Source organism: Hemicordylus capensis, chromosome 9, assembly GCF_027244095.1.
Source record: "Hemicordylus capensis ecotype Gifberg chromosome 9, rHemCap1.1.pri, whole genome shotgun sequence".
In the NCBI taxonomy this organism is placed as follows: Eukaryota; Metazoa; Chordata; class Lepidosauria; order Squamata; family Cordylidae; genus Hemicordylus; species Hemicordylus capensis.
In genome coordinates, this window is record NC_069665.1 from 17344564 (window position 1) to 17370027 (window position 25464).

General features: G+C 46.5%; 1 protein-coding gene across 5 annotated transcripts in view; it reads right to left on the bottom strand.

Moving 5' to 3' along the window:
- Nucleotides 1-25464, bottom strand: part of CARMIL2 (capping protein regulator and myosin 1 linker 2) — an 89873-nt gene that overhangs the window by 37531 nt on the left and 26878 nt on the right. For all 5 annotated transcript variants that reach the window (XM_053270895.1, XM_053270897.1, XM_053270894.1 and 2 more), the window contains 11 exons: nucleotides 24064-24158; nucleotides 22502-22588; nucleotides 19584-19693; nucleotides 15842-15919; nucleotides 14512-14588; nucleotides 9228-9332; nucleotides 7613-7682; nucleotides 3480-3561; nucleotides 1800-1896; nucleotides 1197-1254; nucleotides 354-529 (listed from right to left, as the gene is read on the bottom strand). In XM_053270895.1, coding sequence (XP_053126870.1) covers nucleotides 354-529; nucleotides 1197-1254; nucleotides 1800-1896; nucleotides 3480-3561; nucleotides 7613-7682; nucleotides 9228-9332; nucleotides 14512-14588; nucleotides 15842-15919; nucleotides 19584-19693; nucleotides 22502-22588; nucleotides 24064-24158 — 1035 coding nt within the window. The remainder of the gene's footprint in view (nucleotides 1-353; nucleotides 530-1196; nucleotides 1255-1799; nucleotides 1897-3479; nucleotides 3562-7612; nucleotides 7683-9227; nucleotides 9333-14511; nucleotides 14589-15841; nucleotides 15920-19583; nucleotides 19694-22501; nucleotides 22589-24063; nucleotides 24159-25464) is intronic.

The window sequence follows — 25464 nt, forward strand, 5'->3', positions numbered from 1 at the left end:
GGGAGGCTGTCTGAAATTCAGAGTGCTGTTCTTTTTCAGTAAATGCAGGTATAACCTGTATTTTACCTCTACTTTTTAAGGGGATCATCTTAAATTCAGTCACCTTCTATTCGGTTAAATACGGTATGACCTGCTAAAAAATGCCAGAGAAAGCTGCCTCCTCCCTCATTTTTGCAATCCCAGGCAGGCAGCCCAAATAAAAAGTGTACTGAGCCTTTGGTGGGCTGCATACATGGCTAGTGGGTCTGCTCTGCATTCAGTTTGGTGAGCCACAAGTTGTGCAGGCCTACTCTAAGGGCTCCCTGACTCCAGCACATCCAAGGGTGCAGGGGAAAGAAACAAGACAAGCACACCTGAGTGTTGTGTTGACTGACAAAGCTTTTGCCAGTATCTTGGCTCCCAAGTCTCCCATGGCATTGCCGCTGATATCGAGCATCACCAGACGACTGCTGGGGCTTCCCAGGCTGTCTAGAAGGATGCCAGTTCCCAGCTTCAGGCGGGATTCTACCACGGACAGGGATTCAACAGGCTGAAATAAAAATCAGGGAGGAAAGTAAGAGGGACTCCTCCCAGGTGCTGATATCTATCTTGGTTCTTTGCAGAAGCCATAGAACGAAAACAAACACACACACACACACACACACACACACACACACACACACACGTCTGTGACATAGATCAGTCTGCAGACACAGAAAGCATAATGAGGTCACCAGGCCCCCTAACATCCAGTGCCAGCTTCAGGCTTTGGAGTGCCCTTGGCCAAGATATCTTCAGTGGGGCCTCCTTGTTCCTGCCAGTGTCATGGCTGCTGCTTCTCTTCCTTGCCACTGTCGCCCTCACTTGCCATTGTTGCTGCTGGACAAGTGTGAAACACTCAACAACAGCTGCTCCTCTCCCTCTTCCCCATTGTTTTGGCCCAGAGAGAACAGACAACAGGCAGGCAAACAACTGGGTGGCCCTAGTGAGGAACATTGGCAGCAGGAACTCTTGGTGGTGGGCCCCTTACAGAGGTGTAGATCTTGGCAGGAGCCCAACCATGCTAACCCCTGATGCCAGTCTTGTCCCCATCTCTTTCAAGCCAGGCTAAGAACTTAAGCTATGGGGATGAACAGTTTGCAGAACTAGGTTTACGTTTGCCCCAAACAGGCAGAAGCGTGGTGTTGGATGTGGGCTTCTAGAACTCCAGTACTTACACAGTCATCATCTTGAGTCAGTTGAACAATTCGGTGCAAAATATCGACAAGCGTCTCCCTAGGTGAAAGAAGCAGAGAGGCAACTCTTCTATCCCAACTCTTGAGTCATACATGCCCCATTCAGATAGCATGTTGAACGCATGTACAGGTGTCTGTATGCAGGTGCATGCTTTTGTATGAATGACTGTGCATGGATTAATTACACAGATTTTGTGTGACTAGGGCAGTAGTTCCCAACCTGGGTTCCTCCAGATGTTGCTGAACTACAACTCCCAGCATCCCCAGCTACAATTTATTGCAGCTGTAGATGCTGGGACCCAGGTTGGGAACCACTGGACTAGGGCTATACTTACAGCCCAATCCTATGTTTATTCAAAAAAGAAGTACCACTGATTCCAGTGAGACTTACTAGCAGGTAAAAATGCACACAAGTTTGTTAATGGGATTTGCTGGCTAGGCCACCATACTTCCCTAGATTTATACAGAACACACAAACTGGACAAGCAGAGATTTCCACTCACTCCAACTCATGTTTACCTACTACTAAATTCTGGGGTGGGGTGGGGTGAGCGTTTAATGGCTAACGGAGTGCTAAGTGCTTACCTGGATCGGATATCAAAATTCCTCCCTAGTGCAACGCGCCTGATGGATCTGCTTCTGCTGATGGCTAGCACCAGCGTCACCATATCGGAATCAAAGCCTGCAGAGAGACTGGCCATTGCAGCAATCAGAGAGAATGGTCTGGCTGATGTGGGAGGTTGGGGTAGTGCCACAAGGTTCATAGAACAAGGGTGACCAAGGGCCTCCACCAAAAGAAGCACTAAGCAAGATATGGGAGGCAGTATCATGGAGGGGCGGAGCCACCATTGAGTGGTAGGCCGCCAATGAAAATGGCCGCTGGTGCCCTCCGTGCACGTGACATCACACACAAAGGGGGCCTGACCCAGGCTCTGGAGAGCCATGCAAGCTCTCCTAAGCTCATTTCCAGCCAGTGTTTGCTATCTGCCTGTTTATTTCCTTTTCTCTCCCTCCAACAAAGGAGAGAAAGGGAAACACAGCCAGCCAGCAAATGCTGGCTAGAAATACAATCAGGAGGGCTAAGGTGGGCCCTCCAGTGAGTGGGAAACACACCCCTTTGCGCATGACATCATGGGCATGGATGTCATGCATGGCGGCTGCCGGCAGGAGGGACACTGGCCGCACTTCTGCTGGCTACGCCACTGGTATCATGCATGGTAGGGAAAGCACAGGCGAGTCTTGAAAATCCTGAAAAGAAACAGCACTTCACATCAAGCCACATCTCAGTGAAGTTTCGCCCTGTGTTTTTTTTCTTGTTCAGGTTAACTTAAAAACTGCGGTGGCCGGAGAGAAGAATGGGGCCATACTAGCAGAGCTGTCCTTAGCAAGCAGGGTGACCATCCTGAGCCCCGCACTTTAAATCCCATTGCAATTAACTGGAAGGGCTGATTAACCCCAGGCCCTGCACCCTATCAGGGCTCTCTAAGGACAACCCTGGGTAGCTCAGTGGTAGAGCATCTGCTTTGTATGCAGACACTTCCAGGTTCAATCCCTGGCAGCATCTCCAGGTAGAACTAGAAGAGACTCCTGCCTGAAACCTTGGAGAGCTGCTGCCAGTCAGTGTAGACAGTACTGAACTAGATGGACCAATGGGGAGGGGGATTTAATAGTCTTCCCATACATTACGGCCCCAACAAAAATCATGCCTCCAAAGCCACCGAGAGCTCTGGGAAGAGAAGCTTCCATTGGTGCCAGTGGAAACTTCCCTCTTGTGTTTAATAGGAACTTCAGGGGCACAATTTCAGCTGGGACTACAGTATGAGCGGTAAGAGTTAAATACCCCATCCCCACATGCCTTGCTGATATTTCACTTGTTAAAAAATAGGGCCAAAGTACACTTTTTGTGGGTAGTTTCTAGCAATCCAGCAAGACCTACTTAGAATAGGTCCAAGAATGCATCAACCGACATGAGCTGGCTGAGTACTTTTAACAACCTGCAAAGAATATCTACAGATCATAGTCCAAGGCCATTCACACAGTAGAAAAAAGGGCTGCACAACTTCAGCCCAGCTGTTTTTGAACTATAACTCCCATTATCCCCAGTCCCAGTGGTCAATAGTCAGGGATGATGGGAATTGTAGGCCAGCATCTGCAGGAGGGCTGAACTTGTGCAGCCCTGTGCTAGAGAGAGCAGGTTCTCAGCTGTGGGGCATGCAGCCTCACTTCCCAGAGCTATCATAACAACAAAGGAACTGAGAGACCTACCATTGTCTGACAAGTTCAAATCACCGATCGAGCTGGCATCTGAAACCAGATCCTGGATCACCTGGGCACCTGCCGATTTCAGCTTTGCAATGAAAACAGACAGATATATATTTTTAATTTTTCTTGAATAATGAGAAAACCCCAAGCCCAGCCCTCTGTGGTATGGCATCCCATGCTGGTCCCTGAAGCTGACGTTTCTGTCTTTGTTGTATGTGTTTCTTAACTGCAGAGATGGATCTCATCTGTAAACCTGGCTCTTGGACCAGAAGGGGGCCAGCACTCCATGGAGGAGGTGCAAACTGGGCTTTTCCGGACCAACATTTACAAGCACACACTAACACGCACTTCCTCTCTCACATGCTCTCTCATGACATGCAGAATGCAGATAAAGTGCCTGTTATTTACAGCTGCTTTGATCTATACAAAGTTTGCTGCTGCAATGGTGATGCAATGCAAGCATCCTTCCAAATTAAAATTCTAAACCTAGTAAGTAGCCCATGAGCTTGGCCACTGGTACCATCTCAGGGGATGAATGCTCATAGTTATCTTTGGCAACACCTACCCCACTAGAGATGGAAAATAGGTAATAGTATTGCCATTCCCAAGGAAATGAGTCCAGACTGTAGTAAAACACTTGCAAACAGTACTACTGAAATTAATCCGCCTTAGCAGACTAACCCTTTATGGCCTGGAGAGAGTGAAGACCATAGGTCCATAGACATAGGTCTTGCAGAACTGAAGAAACTACTCACGGCTGTTCAAGACCAAGTACAGCCACCGACAACCCTCTTCTTCTGCTCAGAGTCTGAACTTATAGACTGTGATATGGACAGCGACACCCACCCCAGGCCACACCAGAAGGACCCAGTAGCGCAGTTGCCAGTGCCCTAACCAACCCAAGTGCTAAGGCTGTGATCCCACCCAGACCAAGGAGGAAATGGACAGTTCACTTTTCCGATTTTTACCAGAGGATGGTGACAGTGAAACAGACACCACTGAGGCCCGCCTCCCCGCCCCCGCCAATGCCAGCCAACTCGAGTGAGCTTGCCCAGCCCCAGTTTATAAAACATGTATTAGGGATAAGCAGAATGTTTCGCCGTTGGCTCACTGCAGCACTCTCCTTTGGGCTGTTTTAGACAGAAGATCTAAAACCTTGCTGGAAGATCAACTCCCTTGCATGCGATGCTGGGCAAGTGGAAACCACTGAACATGTCCTCCTACACGGCAACACCCTTATCCTCCTCTATGTTAGGTCATCAGGCCAATTCTACATGCCTCTACTATTTTATTTATTTAAAATATTTATACCCCGCCCGTCCAGTACGCTACTGCTCGGGGTGGCTCACAACATTAATAAAATAGATACAAAGTTATTAAAAAGACTAATAAAGTTAAAGGAGTTTTAAAAACCAGGCTAAAACCACATTTAAAATTACAATTTTTAAAAAAAGTTTCATATTAAAAATTATTTAAAATTCTAAAAACTGAGAACTACGGAGAACTACTCTCTGAGTGCAACCCCCAAATAACATACAATGTTGCCAGGTTCTGCACGGCAGCGTGTAATATTCATCGGGATCTGATTGCCAGCAAAAGTTAACCAGGCCCAACCTCGGTCATGTCCAGTTACTCAGTCCTACTGCTTTTACTGTCTCAGCTTCTTACAGTAGATAGCAAAGAGTATGTCCTATTACTTTTATTATAGTTTATAACCATCATTATAGTCTTATAGCTTTTGTAGCCTTTTATAGATTTTTATAGATTTTCTAGATATGGACAACGTGAACGTAATATTTATTCGGTCCTTGACCAGCAGTATTACAAATACAGACATAAAAACATAAGCTAAACATAAGCACGTATTTTACAAAGAATATAACAGTATTTAGCCACAGTTCTAATTTTATCTTCATCACATAGAGAAAATAAAAACCTCAATAAAACATCATCTGCTCTTCCATTAAAATTTTTCAGAAGGGGAGAAAGTAGCTTTCCTCTGGCTTCATCATAGAAGCTACAATGCAAAAAGGCATGTGCTATTGTTTCAACACAGCCCTTATCACAAGGACATACACAATTCGCCAGGGGAATTCCTGCATATCTACCAAACAAAACTGCAGATGGAAGGACATCCAACCTGGCCAGCATCATAGCTCCTCTATATTCAGGAATCATAATTACCTGGAGATAGAGGGCCAAATTAAATCCACTCAATTGGTCACCCAGGAACGATCTTTTAGATATCTGGGAAATTTCATATTGCAACTCAATATCCATTAGGCGTTGAATAATTTGGATACGAGCTCTGTCGTAACCCTCCTGTATGGCCTCTAAGGAGTATCCACAGCGGGCCAGCTTATCAATGGCCTCAGTGTGCCATCTAAATTTAAAGGAGTCCTGTTTTATAAAAACAACCAAACTCTCCTGCAAAAAATAAAATTTTAACAAGTAAAGAATAATGACTCTCCATAAGCACGTCTGTAGCCTAATCATTCCGACCTCTCTTCTCAGAGCCACCATGGGGGCACATCTGGGAACAGCCAGTACTACAGCTCTTAAAATTTTTGACTGCAGTGCCTCCAATGGATCAAGATTTTTAACTATGCCCAACTGAGCTCCATAAAAAAGTTGAGGCAAAACCTTTGCCGAGAATAGTTTGACCACGGCCGGAACATAGGATGCACCCTTAGTGTAATAGTAAGAGAGTATTGTTTTAACTACTGGTTTAGCCTTTAAAATTGCCGAATCAAGGTGAGGTTTACGTGAACAGGAAGAATGAAATAGAACTCCTAAATACCTAAAGGACTTAACCTGCTCTATCCTATGTGAGCTTATTGACCATTGATGCCCTCTGGGCCGGTTAGCAAAGACCATGACTTTTGTCTTTTGATAACTGATCTCTAAGTTCTCCTGTGTACAGTATTTATCTAACAGAAGGAGAGCACGCTTTAGGCCAATTGGTGTTAGCGAAAGAATCGCCATATCATCCGCATATAATAGAACGGAGATATGCCTATTTGCGATCTTGGGAGGATGCGTGGAAGGGGGAAAAATAAAAGAGACTATAGAATTGATATACAGGTTAAATAGCGTGGGGGCCAGTATACATCCGAGATATAGACATATATTCTAGTTTTAGAGCTCTTATGTCACTACCTTTTAACTCTATGGCTCAAAGTTTCTAGTCATAGATTCTAATACTTTTAAGGTTAATAGCTGCTAATTTCACAGCTGGTATGTCTCTTTTTACCTAATGCTGGTGAAAATCTGAGATAAAGAGATTGATTGATCATTTCCATTCCTCTGACAACATAGATACAACTTTATAGTAGTTTGTGTGTTTTAATTTTTAAAAAGTTTTTAAAACACCATGGCAGATTTGGCTGTTGCTGGCCTGATGGTCAGGACAATAAAAGCATGATAACATGATGAAAATTTAAAGTCTTGCAATGCTATCACCTATTTTCCATCTCTAGGGGTTAGGGTAAGGAAAGTTGTGCTGTCAAGTCGATGTCGACTCCTGGAGACCACAGAGCCCTGGGATTGTCTTTGGTAGAGTACAGGATCGGTTTACTATTGCCATCTCCCACGCAGTATGAGATGATGCCTTTCAGTATCTTCCTATATCACTGCTGCCCCATATAGGTGTTTTCCATAGTCTGGGAAACATACCAGCAGGGATTGAAACCGGCAACCTCTGGCTGGCTAGTCAAGTCATTTCCCTGCTGCACTAGGGAAAGTGGCTTCCCTAGGGGTTAGACCTTGACAAAAATCACAATGAGCATGCCAGTGAGCACCCCCACCCCACAGACCGTACCAGCTGTCCCATATGCTGTAGAACAAGCTTAAGCTGTCTAGCAGCATATTCTTGACTTCTATTTTGCCCACAGGAATCTTGCGTGCCCATTCTCCAGGCCCATCCTAGATGCCATTTCCCTGCTGGCAGCTCATTCTGTGGACCAAATCCCTCCATTCTCAATGCATTTAACCTCGTCAAAAAGATCTGAGTGGTGATATCATGTTTCACACAACTGTGTCACAGCAGGTGCACACCTTCTGCCCCTTTGCCAACAAGGTCCACAAGCCACTTGGTCAATACCCATCCCACGCACCCTTTCACTGTCACTCCTTACCTCACAGCTGCTGATGTCCAGGTGCAAATCACTGAGTTGGGTGTTGTATGCCAAACCCTGCAGCACGGCTCTGTAACAAACCAGAAGTGAAAGGAGCACAGGTTCAGCCCTTACAATGGAGTGTCATGGATGGAGCCTCAACCGGCATCCTCATTGGAACCAGGGGCCTCAAAACTGCAGCCCCCCAGGCTCCAGCTGTTGTTGTTGGAAGTTGGACTACAACTTCCATCATCCTCACTCACAGTGGCCAATAGCCAGGGATGACTGGAGGCTCTCTCAGAGATTCAGAGGGGCCCGGGCAATTTCCAGCTTTTGAGGTCCCCAGCCATAATAAAAATTAAAAATGACAACACATGAAAACAAAACAAGGCACCATAAAATAGTACAATTTGAGGCCCCCTTTGAGCATGAGGCCCAATCCAAATAGACCTCCTGGTCCCCCACTCTACCCATTGGCCATGGTTGTAGACCAACCTCTACAGGACTGCAGCAAGTTGAGACCCCTGAGAACTCTAGATCTCCTTCCTAAGTTTGTCACCTATCTTCCTTGGTCCTAAGAACATAAAAGCCCTGTTGGATCAGACCAGCAGTTCATCTAGGTCCCCTGGTCCCCCAGTGGCCATCCATAAGCCCACCAGTAGGACATGAAGGAAACCACTTCCAAATAATTCTTAATTAGTGACCTATTACATCTGAAGCAAGGGTGAGCGGAAATGTTATTTCATGTCCCAGCCTATAGGTGGTACTAGCACTTGCTGGGAGTTGAGTCAAGCTAGAGGGAGTGTTCCTGTTATGTATTCTGCCTGTGTCTATAATACAGTAAAAAAAGTGCTAGACAATGGCTGCTGTTCTCTGATCTCCCATGACAAGGGGGTTCCTTTTCGCTATCACGGCTAATAGCCTACACAGACCAATTAACCTCAATTAATTTATTTTACATCCTTTGAAAGCTACCTAAGTAAGGGGCATCACCACATAACTTACCATAAATTAATTATGCATTTTGGATTTAATCCTGACTTCTTCCCTCCACTCCCACCCAACTTGGATGGGATAGAGGATGTCTTCTTAATTATAAGAATATAAGAACAGCCCTGCTGGATCAGGCCCACTTCGTTCTGAATCCTGTTTCACACAGTGGTCCACCAGATGCCTATTTCTTTCCTGTTATTTCTTTTCTATTATTACATTTCCTTTGCTAATAGGCATCACTGATGTAGCCTCTTTCTTTGCACATATTCATTTGTTACAAATGAGTTGACAGTTGTAACCCACTTATTCTCACAGGAACTCTTTGAGGTAGATCTATTTTTCTGTGTCCACAACAGCTTCCCTCTCACGACAAATAGCAGCTTTGAGATGTGGGGAGTTTTGTTAGGACCATCGGATGAAAGGAAAAGGTAAAAAACCCATTCCCCTGCACTGTGGCTGTCTCATCTAGATCAGGGCGCCACATCAGGGCTGTTTTGTTCTGTTTTAAAAGCTCAGAATGCAATGACAGAATTTCAGGTCAAGTGTGACAGGCTAGGAAAGCAATGATTTTTCACAAGCCCACAGGAGAGATGAGACTGGAACCTAGGCAACATTCAGCTCAAACCACTCACTCACCGCTTACCTCAAAGCCTCTGGTGGTAGTTTGGTTCCTGCCAGTGAAATATGTTGGAGGACAGAGGCTTTGCTGAAGAACTTGCAGATAGCAAAAGGAAAATCTCTGTTCTTTCTGAAAAGAAATGCAGTTTCTCAAGTTGTGTGAGCAGGATCATTGGAACATAGAAAGCTGCCTTATTCAGTCAGACCATTGGTCCATCTAGCTCAGTATTGTCTACACTGACTGGCAACAGTTCTCCAAGGTTTCAGGCAGGAATCTCTCTCAGCCCTACCTGGAGGAATTGAACCTGGGGACTTTTGCATGAAAGCATATGCTCTACCACTGAGCTACCTCCTCATCCCCTAAGGGGAATATTTTACAGCAGACAGCACTCACATGCAGCCACCCATCCAGATGCAAACCAGAGTAGACTCTGTTTAGTAAAGGGGAACATTCATGCTCACTAACACATGACCAGCTCTCCTGCCTGCCTGCTAGGCATTCTCTTCAAAAAGACTGTTGCCAGAGGGGACCCTGATAAAAAAAAAGCCCAAAAGGATATAGACCATCTGACCAGCCCACTCCCAGAACTCAATCTGGAAACCCAAGAGGTCATTATAGAATCAGGACCAAAGTTATGAGCAGGTACATGATTATCACTGTATGCAGAATCAGCACTCAAGCCTGGGCACAGAGTAGTGCTGGTGTGCAATCCTTTACACCAGGGGTTCTCAAACTCGGGTCCCCAGATGTTGTTAGATTACAACTCCCATCATTCCCTGTCACAACAGCCAAAGGTCATTGTGGCAGGGGCCAATGGGAATTGTAATCCAACATCTGGGGACAAGGCAATAGAGTAATACTCAGAACTGGAAATCAGAAAGAAAGCCTCAACCCCACAACTTAATCAATCAAAGACATTAGCCTCTTATCCATAAATCTGCATCCATCAACACTCTGGTCTCTCTTGCATGCGTGCATGCGCGCACACACACACACACACACACACAGTAACAAAACACCAAATATCGAGTCAAAATTACATGATGCACTTCTACAGAAAAGCAGGCGTGTCGCTATAATCGAACAAGGGGCACAAATGACCCTGGGCCCTTGAGGGAAGGGAGCCTCCGGCTGCGAAGACAGCTGGCTCTTCATCCTCCCCTCCAGTGTTCCCTCTAAGAGGGATCCCCAAGAGGTTGTTGACTCCAACTCCCAGCATCACCAGCTGCAATAGCCTTTGCTTGGGGGTTCTGGGAGTTGTAGTCAACAACATCTGGGAATCCCTGTTAGAGGGAACACTGCCCCACTCCCACCTCCCTGACCCAGTGGCAAGTTGCCAGCTCCTCATTGGAGGGTGGAGAGTGTTCTATGATTTGCAAAGGAGCAAGAGGAAGGGCATGATGAGAATTCTACTATGTTCCTATAGTTCATCAGTAGCAAAGACATGAGGTATGCAGGGGCGTAGCAACACCGCTGGCAGCCCATGCGCGGCCGCGACGGGTGCCCCCGCTAGCTCCACGTCTGACGTCAAACGCGGGGCTAGTCCGCCCCCACATCTGACGTCAGATGCAGGGGGCGTGGTCTGGCCTTGAGGCTCCGTTCGGGAGTTGCAGTTTAACTACTGAAGGGGCCGCGCGGCCCCTTCGGCAGTTAAACTAAGGCTGGCGGGTTATTTGAACCCATTGGCCCAATGGTGGCTCTGCCCCTGGAGGTATGTGTGTGGTGGGGGCAGGGGAGATTAAGACAAGTGGGGGGCCATCTTCACTTCTTTTCCCACTTCTTGTCCCACTTCAACTTTGCTATGCCCCTGCAAAAAAGTATCTTAAACATTATTTGACAGTGTCATGTATTTTGTTGTTTAATACCTATCTTGCTTTTTCTTCCATCATGGAACTCAAGACAGTCTATAGAAAGCTGGACCTTTCCTGGGGACCAAGATTTATGATCATAGGAGATTCGCTTTCAGGGCACACCCAGCACAGCATTTGTATTTTGCTGGCAGACTCTACAAATAACCCTGCGTGTAGGTTATCGTGACTCAATATGTCCAAGTGCCAGATTTTAGGATAATGATTACAAAAATGGGAAGAGCGTGTTGCTGCTGCCGTTGCAAAAAGGCCTGTGCTCTGCCTCCAGCAACCAAACTATGCTAAAGAAATGAAAGATCAACCTAAGGACCAAACGTAGTTTAAAGAGGTGTGCTTAAAATTAGAAGTGCCTCTGATTAAGGAAAAAAATGTGTCGGGGGTTGTCCCCCATCCTGATCAGGACCAGAGTACACAGAGAGTTTACTCTTTCTGCCTGCACCATTTTTTTCATTGAAAACCACCCCCTTGCTAGAAGAATTATCTCCTCCTGTCCAGGCAGGTATTTCCTGTATTCAGCATTTGGGCATGTCAGGGGTATGAATGTGAGTGAGTTGTTTTTTGTTTGTTTTTTAAACTGCATGAATGGGAAAGAGTTAACCTCACCACAAGCTATGCTCCCTCAACTACTTTCTGCTTAATAAAGGCACTTCCAGTTTTAAGAATGCCTCTTTAAAATGCATATAGCCCAAAGCCCAGAACGGTCCAATTTGTATTTGAGAGTGGTGCTAAGTGCCATATATTTAAAAAGTAATATACTTCATAAAGTGTAAACATAAAATCATAAAGTGTAAACATTTTATTGTACGGTTCTTTTACTGGCTTGGGCACCCGCACTCAAACCACTTCGGCAGAGCAGGGATCAGTTAAAACCAGGCAAGCAGATCCTCACCTGCTCCTCCACCCCCCACCCCCACCAATTTTCTAGGCATGGTGCTTGCTTTCCAAAAGGCCGAGTGCGGTTGCAGCACTCTTCCCAGCAAAAGCACTGCCAGAAAGCAAGCACTGCACCTGGAAAAGTGCTGGGGTTGCGGAGGAACACGTAAGGACCTGCTTACCTGGTTTTTAAAGGAACCGATCTCCACCCCGCTGAACTGGCTCGTTTGCAGGTACCAAAGCCAGTTCGGCACTTCCCTAAGGAGGTGCTGAACTGGTTCAGGCATGACCTTAGTTCAATGGGATTTCCTCCCCAATAAGTATGGTTAGGACTCCAGCCTTTGGGCCAAAAGCCTTCTGCGAGGAGATAAGTATCCAGAGAAAAGATGTACCATTTGTTCCCAAGGATGCTGGAAGACTACTCTGTGAAGAGCAGACACATCTTGGGGAGGTGAGCAAGATTTTCTAAGCATCTAAGCACTTCCCCCCTTCAAACCAACTAACAGGAGAAGGGGAGATTTTCAGGGGCTGGTTTCTCTTTAAGGGATAAGTCCTAGTCTCTGTGTGTGGGTTTTTAATTGCAAGGGTTAGAATTTGAAAGGGTTAGATAACTCCAGTGTTTGTTGTTTGTCCCTGCAAGGGGTAGAATTTGCAAGGGTTAGCTAACTCCAGTGTTTGTTGATTGTCCCTGCGTGGAGGAGGCGGAGTCAGCTAGGGCTGTGGGAGGCCCCACATTCCTTTGACTCACATCCTGTGTCAGTTGGAAGCCTACTCTCCACATAAGAGGTGTAGGGCCGAGAGCATAGCGAACAGGAATAGCAAACAGGACATAGGAGTTTAGCCGGAAGTGTGCAGGGGAGCCTGGAACAAGCCCCAGTGATCACAAGGAGACTGGTGGAGAAGAGAACACAAGTACAAATCCCTTCCCCATATTCTTGGGAAAGGCTGCTTGGACAGTAAATACCTGATCATTACAGCTGAGACCTATCCTTCTAATAAGCTATATCTAAATACTGTAAACAGCCAACAAAAACAGTATGAGGACAGAAGGCCAGCAGGGGAGGGGGCACTTCCCAGTGTATTGCACAGAGTACCACATGTATGACTATTTGCCCCATGGGCAGAAGTCATGGTTGTGTGCTCGGTGCAAGGAGCTCCTGGCTCTCAGGGAGCAAGTTCATTCCCTTGAGACCAAGTTGGCAGATCTGGAGAAGCCCAGAGAGACAGAGAGGCATGTGGACGAGACCTTCAGAGATGTGATAGAGACATCCCACTCCAGGGCTGATAGCTCCTTTGCTGTCAGGGAGAATGAGGGTCTCGGGCAAGGAGGACATCGGTCTGAGGAAGAGGGAAATGCTCTTTTAGAAGGGACCCCTTCCATGGATGATGAGCCCATATCCTCTCGCACAGGGAATATTCCTATGGGGGGTGGGGGCCTCCTTGTAGTGTGTGAGTCAATCATTAGAGGTATAGAGAGATGGGTTTGTGACCCGCGTGTTGACCGCACAGTGACTTGCCTGCCTGGTGTGAAGGTTACGGACATCACGCAGTGTCTAGATAGGCTCTTAGGCAGTGCTGGGGAGGAGACAGCTGTCGTGGTGCATGTCGGCACCAACAATGTGGGAAAATGTAGTCGGGAGGTCCTGGAAGCCAAATTTAGGCTGATAGGTAGCATACTGAAGTCCAGGACCCACAAGGTAGCATTCTCAGAAATGCTACCTGTTCCATGCACAGGTACAGTGAGACAGGCAGAGCTGAGGGGTTTCAATGCGTGGATGAGACGTTGGTGCCGGGAGGAAGGGTTTAGATTTGTTAGGCACTGGGATACATTTTGGGGGAAGCAAGGCCTGTACAAAAGGGATGGGCTGTACTTGAACCAAGATGGAACCAGACTGCTGGTGCTTAAAATCAAAAAGGTTGCAGAGCAGCTTTTAAAATGACGCCTGGTTAACAGCCGATGGGAGCTGGGCAGTATCCCGTTCAGCAAAAACCATCCTTTAAAGTGTGAGGGTGCAAAGGATTCAGATAAAACAGAAGGGGAGAGAGCAGTACCGCATAAAGAGCAGACGGGAGACTGTGCCAGCTGGTCAAAGAGTCAAAAGAAAGATAGTGTACATCAGGTGAGAGATTCAGCATATAGGTGCTTATATGCCAATGCCAGAAGCCTCCGAGCCAAAATGGGTGAGCTGGAGTGCTTGGTGGCTAACGCAGAAATAGATAGAATACAATACACAGGTACAGAGGGCAGGTCCTGAAGACCCACACAGACCCTTTGATAACAGCTGCATCTTTAGCAGAAATATGCCTGCGTGCTTTTGTTCAAAATCACAAGTGCTGAACAAATATAGCTTTAAAATAATTATTTGATTATAATGAACCTAACAGCTCAGTTTCATCCCACAACCCAAATTCTATGCCCATGTATTTTTGTGAGCCACCCTGAGCAGTAGTGTACTGGAGGGGTGGGGTATAAATATTTAAACAAACCAAACCAAACCAAACCAAACCAGACTTTCTCTTCCTACTGTGCTGTCAAAAAGTGAAAAGAAAGCACTCCAAGTTCTTACTTGCGAGAGTAAATGTTCTTTGAGAGGTTCAGATGGACAAGTTTCCCACAGCATCCGTTGGCCAATGCTCCAAAGACCTGGAGACAGGGAAGCATAACCATGGGTAATTTTGAAATCAAACAAGAATGAAACAAACACAGGCTAACCCCACTCTGTAATAAGTAACAAACGGGCTGTCCAAACAGGGAGAAGGATCCTGTTGGGCATCCAGTTGAGTCATCAGAGAAATCACTCTGTTCAGATCAGGAAAGGGGTGCTCATGAAGCCTCTCTTCTTTTACGACTCTCTACCCACCAATATTTCACCAATGAAATAGGAACATGCCTGTGAATGTGTACGGGATGCGGCCAAGGAACCAGTGCGAGGCTTGGCATACAACTCTGAATACCGGCATGCCGCCAGCAGAAATAGCAGGTAACGGAGTGCACGAAGAGCACATGATTCCAGACTGCCAAAGCAAATGAGCCCAACCCTTACCTTCCAATACTCTGCAGATGAAAAAAGGGATGCATGCATAACAACGAATTCTCATTCCAAGGGGCGTAGGAAACTCGCCGGCAGCTCAAGGACAGGCTGCCGCCACCAGTCCCAATCCCCAATGCCGCCCCCTGCGCCGGCCACACACTCGTGTTGATGCCAAATGCAGGGGGCACAGCCAGCACCTAGAAGGGGCCCCGCGACCCCTCTCCCACTCCTTCCCAGCTGTTGTCCCCAGAGAGAGAACGCAAGCCGGCACCCAGCTGGCAAAGGAAGCGCCAGCTGGGAAGGAGCAGAAAAGTTCTGCCTTGCTTCCACCAGCTGGCTGAAGGACGACAATGGGGTGCCCAGGGGGAGGGGGCACCATGGTGGCCCCCTCAAGCCCAGTAGCCCAGGGACATTTGTTGCCTCTTGTCTATCGGTGACTACACCACTGATTACGGCTCAAGCCCCCAACCAATATTACACATGGCTGAAGTTGGGATTCCACCTGCCAGAGACTGCACACTGCAGAGTGCCTTAGTGTTTGTGCTCCATTTACATGGGGGGGGGTTCTAGAGACAGGACACATCCAACCCCCTCCCCCAGAGACTCTGGGGAGAGAGGTCAATCTTGAGGAATGACAACTCTGGCAAGTGGGGTGGGGGGACAACTGAACGTGGCGTTCCCAAGAGGCAAGAAGAGGAAGAGCTCCTGGTATACAGGGACAGTTGGGGGCCTACAACCTCCGGTTGTGTTTTCAGAGCACTCACAACAGCCCTCCCCAGTTATGTAGGGTCTTCAGTTCTGTGGGGAAATGACAAGTTAGCACATGCTCGAGGGGAAGAAATAGCAGCAGCGGCCAGGTGCTCACCACATCCAAAGCACAGTCCGTCCCAGATAGGTCAAGGTGACCTAAAGCATTTGGCTGACTCAGGAAAGACAACAAGCCCTGGAAGAGAGAAAACAGAATTTCAGCTTGGAAACTGTGTCATAGCTAGCTGTGCAAGGAAAGCACGGCACATGAATATGGATTTAGGCTGGTAGGTACTAAAAACAAAAACAAACCCCAAAGAGCAGTTTATTTGCATGTAAAAGGTGTGAGGTTCAGTCACCTTTGCCTAAAAAAAAATCTCAGGGCTGGAAAAGATCTTAGGATCTTAGAGAACCAAGCCAGTCAGTTGGAAGCCTGCCCATTGATTGCAAATGCCTTGCCACCTTGCACATGCATTACCATGAAAACATGGGTTTGGGAACTTTGTGCTTGCCTCCTAGTATAAAGCTCTGCACAGAGTCTATAGTAAATCATAATACTCTAAACCAGGGCTGCACAACTTCAGCCCTCCTGCAGATGTTGGACTGCAACTCCCATCATCCCTGACTGCTGGCCACTGTGGCTGGGGATGATGGGAGTTGTAGTCTTAAAAAAAGCTGGAGGGCTGAAGTTATGCAATCCTGCTCCCAATACTGTATATGCTATCCCGAAACTCTGAGAGGTCTACCCAAAGGTGTTTCCAGGTCTGTCTTCAGCAACTCAGGCTAGCTGAGCAGGAATCAATAGTCTCTGCAGCACCCCAGCCCTTCTTCAGCAGTCAAACTGGACCAGCAAAAAAATGACACATCCTATTCAGCAAAACCTTCTGATATGGGACATGAACACTGTTAAGCCTTGTATTAAGAAGGGCTTAGACAAATTCACAGAGGACAGGTCTATCAACGGCTACTAGTCTGGTGGCTATAGGCCACCTCCAGTCTAAGACGCAAGATGCCAGTTGCTGGGGAGCAACAGCAGGAAAAGGGGCTCTCCTCCTCCTCCTGCCTGTGCGCTCTCAGAGGCATCTGGTGGGCCACTGTGTGAAACAGGATGCTGGACTTGATAGGCCTTGGGCCTGATCCAGCAGGGCTGTTCTTCTGTTCTTAAGCCTCAAGCTGTCAAAAAGGGAGTTGCCATAGCTTAGTGGCAGAGCTCCTGCTTTGCATGCAGGAGGTTCCAGCTTTCATCCCTGGCATCTCCAGGTGGTAGCACCGGGAGAGACCCCTGCCTGATACCCTGGAGAGCCACCACCAATCAGAGTTGAAAATAATATGTTTATGATGGAGGCCACTGCTTATGCATGTGGGGTATCTGCACTGAGTAATGGGTTGACTTAAGGGTGGTGGTCTCTGGGCTGGCACACCAAGCCTTTTCAGGAATGAAACTTTGGCATCAGGCAGCAAGATAATGACAATTATAGGAAACAAAAACAGACAGAAATCTCAGAAAGTTCTTCCTGCAGAGTACAGACTGGCTACTATTTCCTGTGGAATTTGGTATGGCAAAGATTCCCTTTCAATTCAATATCAACCTCCATAAAGCAAGTTTCCCTCAAGCTTTTACACTAATGGTATTTCACACTGTTACACTTACATCATATTAACAAGACTATCTCAAGACGTTGGAGAGGTTGCAGAAAGATGGCTTCTTTTTCCATAGGTAGGTAGGTAGATTTTATTTCGGTCATTGACCAGTAAATATGTGGTGGTCTTATCAGACAACAAATAATTGTTGAAGATTCCTCCTCCCACCCCGCCCACCAAGTTTCCTCACAAATAGTTTCTCCTATACAGATTGACCCGATGTTAACTATCTTGTGAGTTTTTAGAGACCCAAACAAAGATATAATTTACAAAGACCTCACTTTATTTTTTAATAGTGGCTGCTATTTAGAAATAGTCCATCATGGGAAATATTCTCATGACCTCAGTGTGAATAGCTGGTTCTAGAGGATCAAAATCTGGGCTCCAGCCCCAACATTGCTGTTCTAGAATGGTAATACTTCCAGATAAGACACCCAACTCTCATGAGCTTCTGCTTTTCAGCAGCAGCTCCATACTGGACAGCCAGTCTGTACTATATATATATAATTTTATTGAAAGAGTTGTTTTACAAATTGAAGCTTTAAATGGAAAAAAATGAAACAAGCAACAAAATTTTCCTGATACTCTTATTTCTTAACATGAAGGCAGAACAAACCCACAAGATAGAGTTAAGAGGTACACAATCATGAAAGTACTGTGTAGAACTGTTGTTAACATAGGATAAAAGGGACACCATATGTAAAAAAAGAAAAAAAGATCCTCATTGACCAAGCCTAATGCTCGTCTTCTGTGATGGGTCAATGTATCTGAAAGAGTTATTTTCCAGATTCTAGAGAACTATTCACACATTATACTGTATGCATGTACATTCTGTATACATTGATCTGTACATGCATGCAAGTGGTGGTAGTCTAGTGGTCAAATTCAGTGCTTTCCTCACCATGCCTCAGGTGCCATAACTGGTCAGAGAGTCCTTTTGGCAATGGTGTTATAGGTCAGTGGTAGAGCATCTGCTTTGCAAGAAGAAGGTCTCAGATTCAATCCCTAGTATTTCCAGGTGAGGCTAGGGAGAAAAGCCCTTTCTGAAACCCTGGTGGCTGGGACAGAGCCACCATTGGGCGAACAGGTTCAAAGAACCTGGGCCACCGCCAATCAGGTGCTGCGCCTCGCAGCCCCGACGCACACCCCGTGTCTGACATCAGATGCAGGGGTGCTGGTTTAGCTCCCGAGTGGGGGGTGCACGGCCCCCTTTCGGGAGTTAAATGGCCGCTGAGTTCACGGTGCAGCCACGAGCAGCTCTTCCCTGCCTTTAAGGCAGGGAAGAGCTGCTCCTGGCTGTGCTGCAAACACAGTGCCAGCCCCAGTCTAGCTCCCAAAGGGGCCACGAGGCCCCCGTTGTTCAGGAGTTAAATGGCCGGCGCTGCAAACACAGTGCCGGCCGGACTCCAACTCCTGAACAGAGCCGTGTAGCTCTGTTTGGGAGCCAGACCACGCCCCCCCCCCACGTCTGATGTCAGGGGGTCACACAGCATCTGACGCTCACACAGTGGGTGTGTGAGCGGGCCCACCGCAGCGGCCGAACACGGGCTGCTGGAGGTCAGGCTCCACGCCTGCCTGACGGGCTGCTGCCAGTAAGAACAGACAATACTGAGCTAGATGGACCAATGAGTTCTCGGTATAAGGCAGCTTCCTATGTCCCCTATTCATAAATCATGTTCAGCACACATGGAGCAGTATGCATAGTCTGTCTGCACCCTACATTTGAGGAGTCGAGCCCCCAGATATACTTTTAAAATGATTGCATAGACAGTCACACAAAAACTAGTATGCAGATACTGCCACTTGCACTCAAAAACTTGTATGCAGGTATACTACAACATAACGTGTGAATAGGTCTCCTGTCTCTGGCCGATTTAAAGGACCATGGTGGGGAGGAGAGCTGGCCTTGTGGTAGCAAGCATACTTGTCCCCTTAGCTAAGCAGGGTCCACCTTGGTTGTATATGAATGGGAGACATGCGTGAACACTGCAAGATCTTCCCCTCAGGGGATGGAGCAGAAGGTCAGAAGGTTTCAAGTTCCCTCCTTGGAAGCATCTCCATGATAGGGTTGAGAGAAATTCCTGCCTGCAACCTTGGAGAAGCCACTGCCAGTCTGTGAAGACAATACTGAGCTAGATGGACCAATGATCTGACTCAGAAGAAAGCAGCTTCCTATGTTCCTATTCATTGGTCAGCTCCCAGATGTTCTTCATACTCACACTTGCATCTTCGGTGGCCAGAGTTCCTGGATTTCCTGAGAGGTCCAGGTGGCACAGAGAGGTTTTGAAGAGTCCATTGCAGACTAGAGATTTGCAAAGGGCTGTTGCTCCTGGCCAGAGAGAGAAATCAAGGAGTGACTGTAAGTTGGAGGGGCGAGATATAGAGTTATAGTGAAGACCGAAGAGAGATTTAGCAAGGCTGCCAGAATACATCACTTGGAGGGCTAGCCTTGTCTGGATCAGACCATTGCTGGGGAAATTCAGTATGAACTAAAAAAATAAGTTTTTAACTAAAAGAAGAAAGTGGGCATTCTTCCAACCACCAGATTGCTGCATTTGGATGGTCTGCCCCAATATGACTTATACATTTGCTAAATATCAGCAACTGGTACATGCACAGCCTCCCCTGGAGTGTAGCAGCTGCCTTAGGTGGCAGATTCTGAGTGCCATTAAAGAGTAGGATACTCTTAGATAATGTAAAAATATTGTTACCACTGCAGAAGGTCAAGGGGTTTGTCTGCTATGCCTCAGGTAGGAATGTGCATGGACCAGTCCGGAGCCCATTCTAAGGGCCTCCGGACCAGTCCAGACCTGGGGCCAATTCGGCGGATCGACACGGGGTGGTGATGGCGGTGGAGGGTTACTTAGCCCTCCCACCGCTTTCCCCCCTCCAGTGCTCCTGGTTTTTAATGCATTTGGGGCAGTAGGGTACCTCCTTGCTATCCCTTCCTCCGGTCTTCGGCAAAAAACTTCAAAAGCCTGACTGCGCACGCATCACGTCCGTGCGCCGCATGCGTACGTCAGACCTGTGTGCGTGCACAACGTACACACGCACGTGACCCACGGATGTGGCGCGTGTGGTGTGCAAACGTGCAGTCAGGCTTTTGAAGCTTTTTGCCAAGGACCAGGGAAAGGGGCGGCAGGGAGGTACCCTGCCACCCCAAATGCGTTAAAAAATGTGGGTGCTGGAGGGGGGAAAGCGGTGGGAGGGGTAAGTAATAATAATAATAATAGAAAGAAAAACAAATCTAAATAATCGACATAGCAATACCAGGGGATAGCAGAATAGAAAAAAAAGAAATAGAAAAAATCACCAAATACAAAGATCTACAAATGGAAATTGAAAGGCTGTGGCAGAAAAAGACCAAAATAATCCCAGTGGTAATTGGTGCCCTGGGTGCAGTTCCAAAAGACCTCGAAGAGCACCTCAACACCATAGGGGCCACAGAAATCACCATCAGCCAATTACAAAAAGCAGCTTTACTGGGAACAGCCTATATTCTGCGACGATATCTATAACCATTGACAATAAAATTCAGCCATCCCAGGTCCTTGGGAAGGACTTGATGTCTGGATAAAACAAACCAGTCAATAACACCTGTCTGACTGTGTAAACAAGAAATAATAATTCGATTTCTATACCGGCCTTCCAAAAATGGCTCAGGGCAGTTTACACAGAGAAATAATGAATAAGATGGATCCCTGTCCCCAAAGGGCTCACAATCTAAAAGAAATGTAAGATAGACACCAGCAAGAGTCACTGGAGGTACAGTGCTGGGGGTGGATAGGGCCAGTTACTCTCCCCCTGCTAAATAAAGAAAATCACCACGGTAAAAGGTGCCTCTTTGCCCAGTTAGTACACCCTCCCCCGCCCTTAAAGAGCCCCCCTCCCCAGTGAGTGTGTGTCTTATCTAGACACAGCGAATTAACTGTGCACAGCCCCTCTTACTCACAACCCAGCCTGCTAGACCCTCCTCCTCCTCCTCCTCCTCTTAAGACTAGAAGACACCCAGCTGCAGATCCAGAATAGGAACCCCACCAGGGAGTGCAAAGACTTGCAAATCAACCAACCAAGACTTGCAAATTGCCAACACCTGTGTGGAGCCTGAATCAGTAAACAAGGTTCCGCAGACCACACAGTAAGGGAAACATGGTGGGGGTTGTAATTTTTACCCCCAGATAATTAGCAGAGCACTAAAGAAGCTACCCAATCCAGTTACAGAGTAGAATGCAGAGTTTAGTTGTTGCAGCTATTTAGAGAAGACATATGGAGATTCTTGTAGAATAAAATACTAAATAGATCTATTGGTGAAGTACACCTTTGGATAGGAAAGACCTATCTATATACATAATGAATAGGTAGGGAGAGAGAGATGTTTCCATCTGTTCTCTAAGAGGAAAGGAAGAGATCCTGACTCAGCACAGGAAATGCCTGAAGAGTCCTATTAGGGGGTCATCGAGGTAGAGTAGAGTAGAGTGGAAACAAATAGAACAGCTGGGGAGACCCTGACTCACTATCTCTACTCCCAAAGTCCCTAGTGGTCATTAGGGTAGTTGGTGCAAAAGGTCAATGAATGGGAACTGCAACAAAACAGACACACACTGCACCTTTTTTTTTAAAAGGCCATTAATCAGGATTTAACAGAACTAATCAATAAATAAGTCAACACAAATCATGGAGAAATCTGAGTACAATGAGTCTCACAACAATATCATTATTACTACTACTACTTCTTATATACTGCTTTTAGACAAAATTTTCCAAAGCGGTTTACATAGAGAAATAAAAATAAATAAATAAAGATGGATCTCTGTCTCCAAAGGGCTCACACAGTCTAAAAAGAAATATAAGGTAGACATCAACAGCAGCCACAGGAGGGATGCTTTGCTGGGGATGGATAGGGCCAGTTGCTCTCCCAGTGCTAAATGTAAGAAAATTGCCATTTTAAGAGGTGCCTCTATACGGCAGTGTAAAATATTACCGAAGGGTACTGAACATTTTAGATAGATGCAGTTGAAGGATGTGTTCATTGGAGAGATGGAAGCTAAATTCCTGTTCTCTCTGCTATGCTAATGCCACTTGAAAACAGCCCTACCCAAATGCCGCCCCACCAGTGGGCTAGCCAGCTTCACTGTACCTTTTAGAGACAAAGAGGTCCTAGCAAAGTTCAGGCTTTCAAGTTTCTTTGAGTGCTTTTCAAAGCTCTGGCTCAAAGCGATGATGCCTGCAGAAAAAGCATAACTACTGGTGTTTAACCAGCTCACCTCTTGAGACCACCTCGTAAGCAAATGGATAAATGTAGCTTGGATCTATGTTCCAGCCCCACCTCTTCTGCCAGCTCACTGACCTCAGGCAATAACTCTCTCCTAGCCTCCTAATGGCACAGTGAGGCAATGACTTGATTAGCAAGTCAGAGGTTGCCAGTTTGAATCCCCGCTGTGATGTTTCCCAGACTATTGGGCGGGGGGGGGAGAACACCTATATCGGGCAGCAGCGATACAGGAAGATGCTGAAAGGCATCATCTCATACTACTCAGGAGATGGCAATGGCAAACCCCTCCTGTATTCTACTAATGTATTCTATTCAGGGCTCTGTGGTTGCCAGGAGTCGACACTGATTCAATGGCACACTTTACCTTTATGCAAAAATAAAAATAAAAAGAGACAACTTTCACTGCCACCTGAATGGGAAAATAGGGGCATGTTGGCAGGTATGAATCAGGAAGTCCTGGGTTCAGATCTTGTCTCTGCCATGAACTAGGTGGTCTTAGGCAAGCCTTTCCACCTCAGACTTCCCTATCTGCAATATAGGGATAATATCACTGCTACTGCTATTTATATATCACTTATTACTCACATCTTACAGGGTTGTCGTCAGGATTAGAACCTAATAATATGAAGCACCTTGCACACTGGAAACGGCTATATGAATGCTAAGTATTATTATTTGTTCCCCATCAATAAAGCTAGAATAATAGTCACTACTACATAGAGTTACTGTGCGGAGGGAAAGACTATACATATGGGAAGTTACATTGAACATTAAAACAATTTGTTAAATCAGTAACAGTTTAAACACTCAAATTAATTGGAGATTGAAGGGCACTTAGATAAGAGGCCTCCTCTAGTCTTTTACCTCAAGTTGTGAAGGCAGAACCTGCAATTTCTGCAGCTGCACATTCTGAAAGCTGAAACAAATGAGATCCCGTATGGATGTCACTACAGATATAGGACTGAACCAGGAAATGAAGCAGCTCAGAAGCAGTTATGGCAGGGATTCCCAATCTTGGGTCCAGTGTTCCCTCTAAGGCATGCAAACAAGTTTTTTTTTAAATGTCTGCTCAGTTAATTTGAGGTCCTGCTCAGGTTGAATCAGGAAGGGCGCACTCTGAATGCACATGTGCACACCCTGCCTTGATACTTTCATCTGTGTGCAGGATGAGTTTTGTTCTGTGTAGCAGTATCAAGGCAGGGTGTGCACATGTGCATTCAGAGTGGGCCCTTCCAGATGTTGTTGGACTACAATCCCCATCATCCCCATTGAGTCATTGTGGCTGGGGATGATGAGAATTGTAGTCCAAGATCATCTGGAGATCCAAGGTTGAGAATACCTGAGCTACAGCACTGGATCAAGTTTATTATGGCCAGGATGCTCACGCTACTGTGGTTCATGGGTCAAGAGATTTGAGAATCTGCTACCTCGGTCCTCCAGTTGGTTTCCAGAGAGATTAATTGTGCTTAAGGTAGAGTCTGGATGATCACTGAGTACCTGGGCCATCTGCTGAGCAAAATCACTGCAAGGGAAAAGATTTCACACAATCACAAGGAGCCCAGTCAGAACCTGGGACTGATAACTGACGCCCCTGCTTACTGGTCTACTGTGTACAAATTTAACTCAGAGTAACTATAACGTTCATAGAACTGGAGCAGGTTGGAGAGGGGAGGGGCTATAGGCTATCTTGCCCAGCTCCTGCTTGTTGGGGGAAATCCAAAACTGGGGCCTCCTCAGCAGATGGCTGTCCAGTCTCTGCTTGAAGACCTCAGTAAGGAAAAGCCCACCAACTCCCTAGGTAATTGTCTCCATTGCCAAACTGCACTTCCTCTTAAGGAGTTTCTCCCAATGTCCAACCAAAATCTACTCTCCTACAGCTTAAGCCAATTAGATCCAGCCCTGCCCTCTGCAAAACTCTGGACAAGTCTTTGCCTCTTCTTCTGTGTGTCAGCCCTTCAAGTATTTGTAGAGTGCTGTCCTGTCAGTTTTCTCTTCTCCAGGCTGGATATAAAGTACACCGTTTCTTCAACCTCTCCTCATTGGGCTTGTTTTCCAGACTCTTCACTGCCCTCCTCTGAACCTGTTCCAGTTTGTGTACATCCTTCCTAAAGTGTGGCATCCCAAACTAGATGTATTTTGCCAGATTAAGTCTGATTAGCGTGGAATGATAGACAATTGGGACTGAAAACACCATGTCACGCTCCAAGAACTGACTTGGCTCTTCTGGGATCCTCTTCTTGGGAGCAACCATTTTCATATATGCCTTGTAGTTCTGGTGTGATAACCAGAGGACTGGCCATACATTATGGCTAGACTAGAATTCATTCTCTACAAATAACTTTCTATAATTAAAGTGTCTCTTCTCACACTGTGAACAGGTTGTGGTTGAGTGCTGTATTTGCACTTTAGATTCGACTGGCACAATGCTTATCTTGAGATTTTGCAGTTATTAAATTCTAATCGTCTTTAATATTTGTGGAGTGGGATGCTGTCAGAATCAAAATGCATATGCAAGCATACCCAAATGTGGTCTGGGAGTCCTAAGGAAGAGGTATATATTGTCAATTTAAAAAGACGTTATAAGAGTATAAATACACTTGTCTCTCATTTCCCCCTTCCTTCCTTTGTTCTTTTCCTTCTCTCCCTTTTCCATTCACATCCCCCTTCAATCTTTCTTCCTTTCTTGGATGCTCATGGATGGGAATGGGCTCAGAGGTGCTCCTACCCCTGGACTTTGGGGCCAAAGTCTAGGGCCTCCACAGTCCTTGGGTCCCTCTAAACCGCTTTAGTCTGTTCTGGGTGGTGTGGTTACCCGGTGGAGGATGATA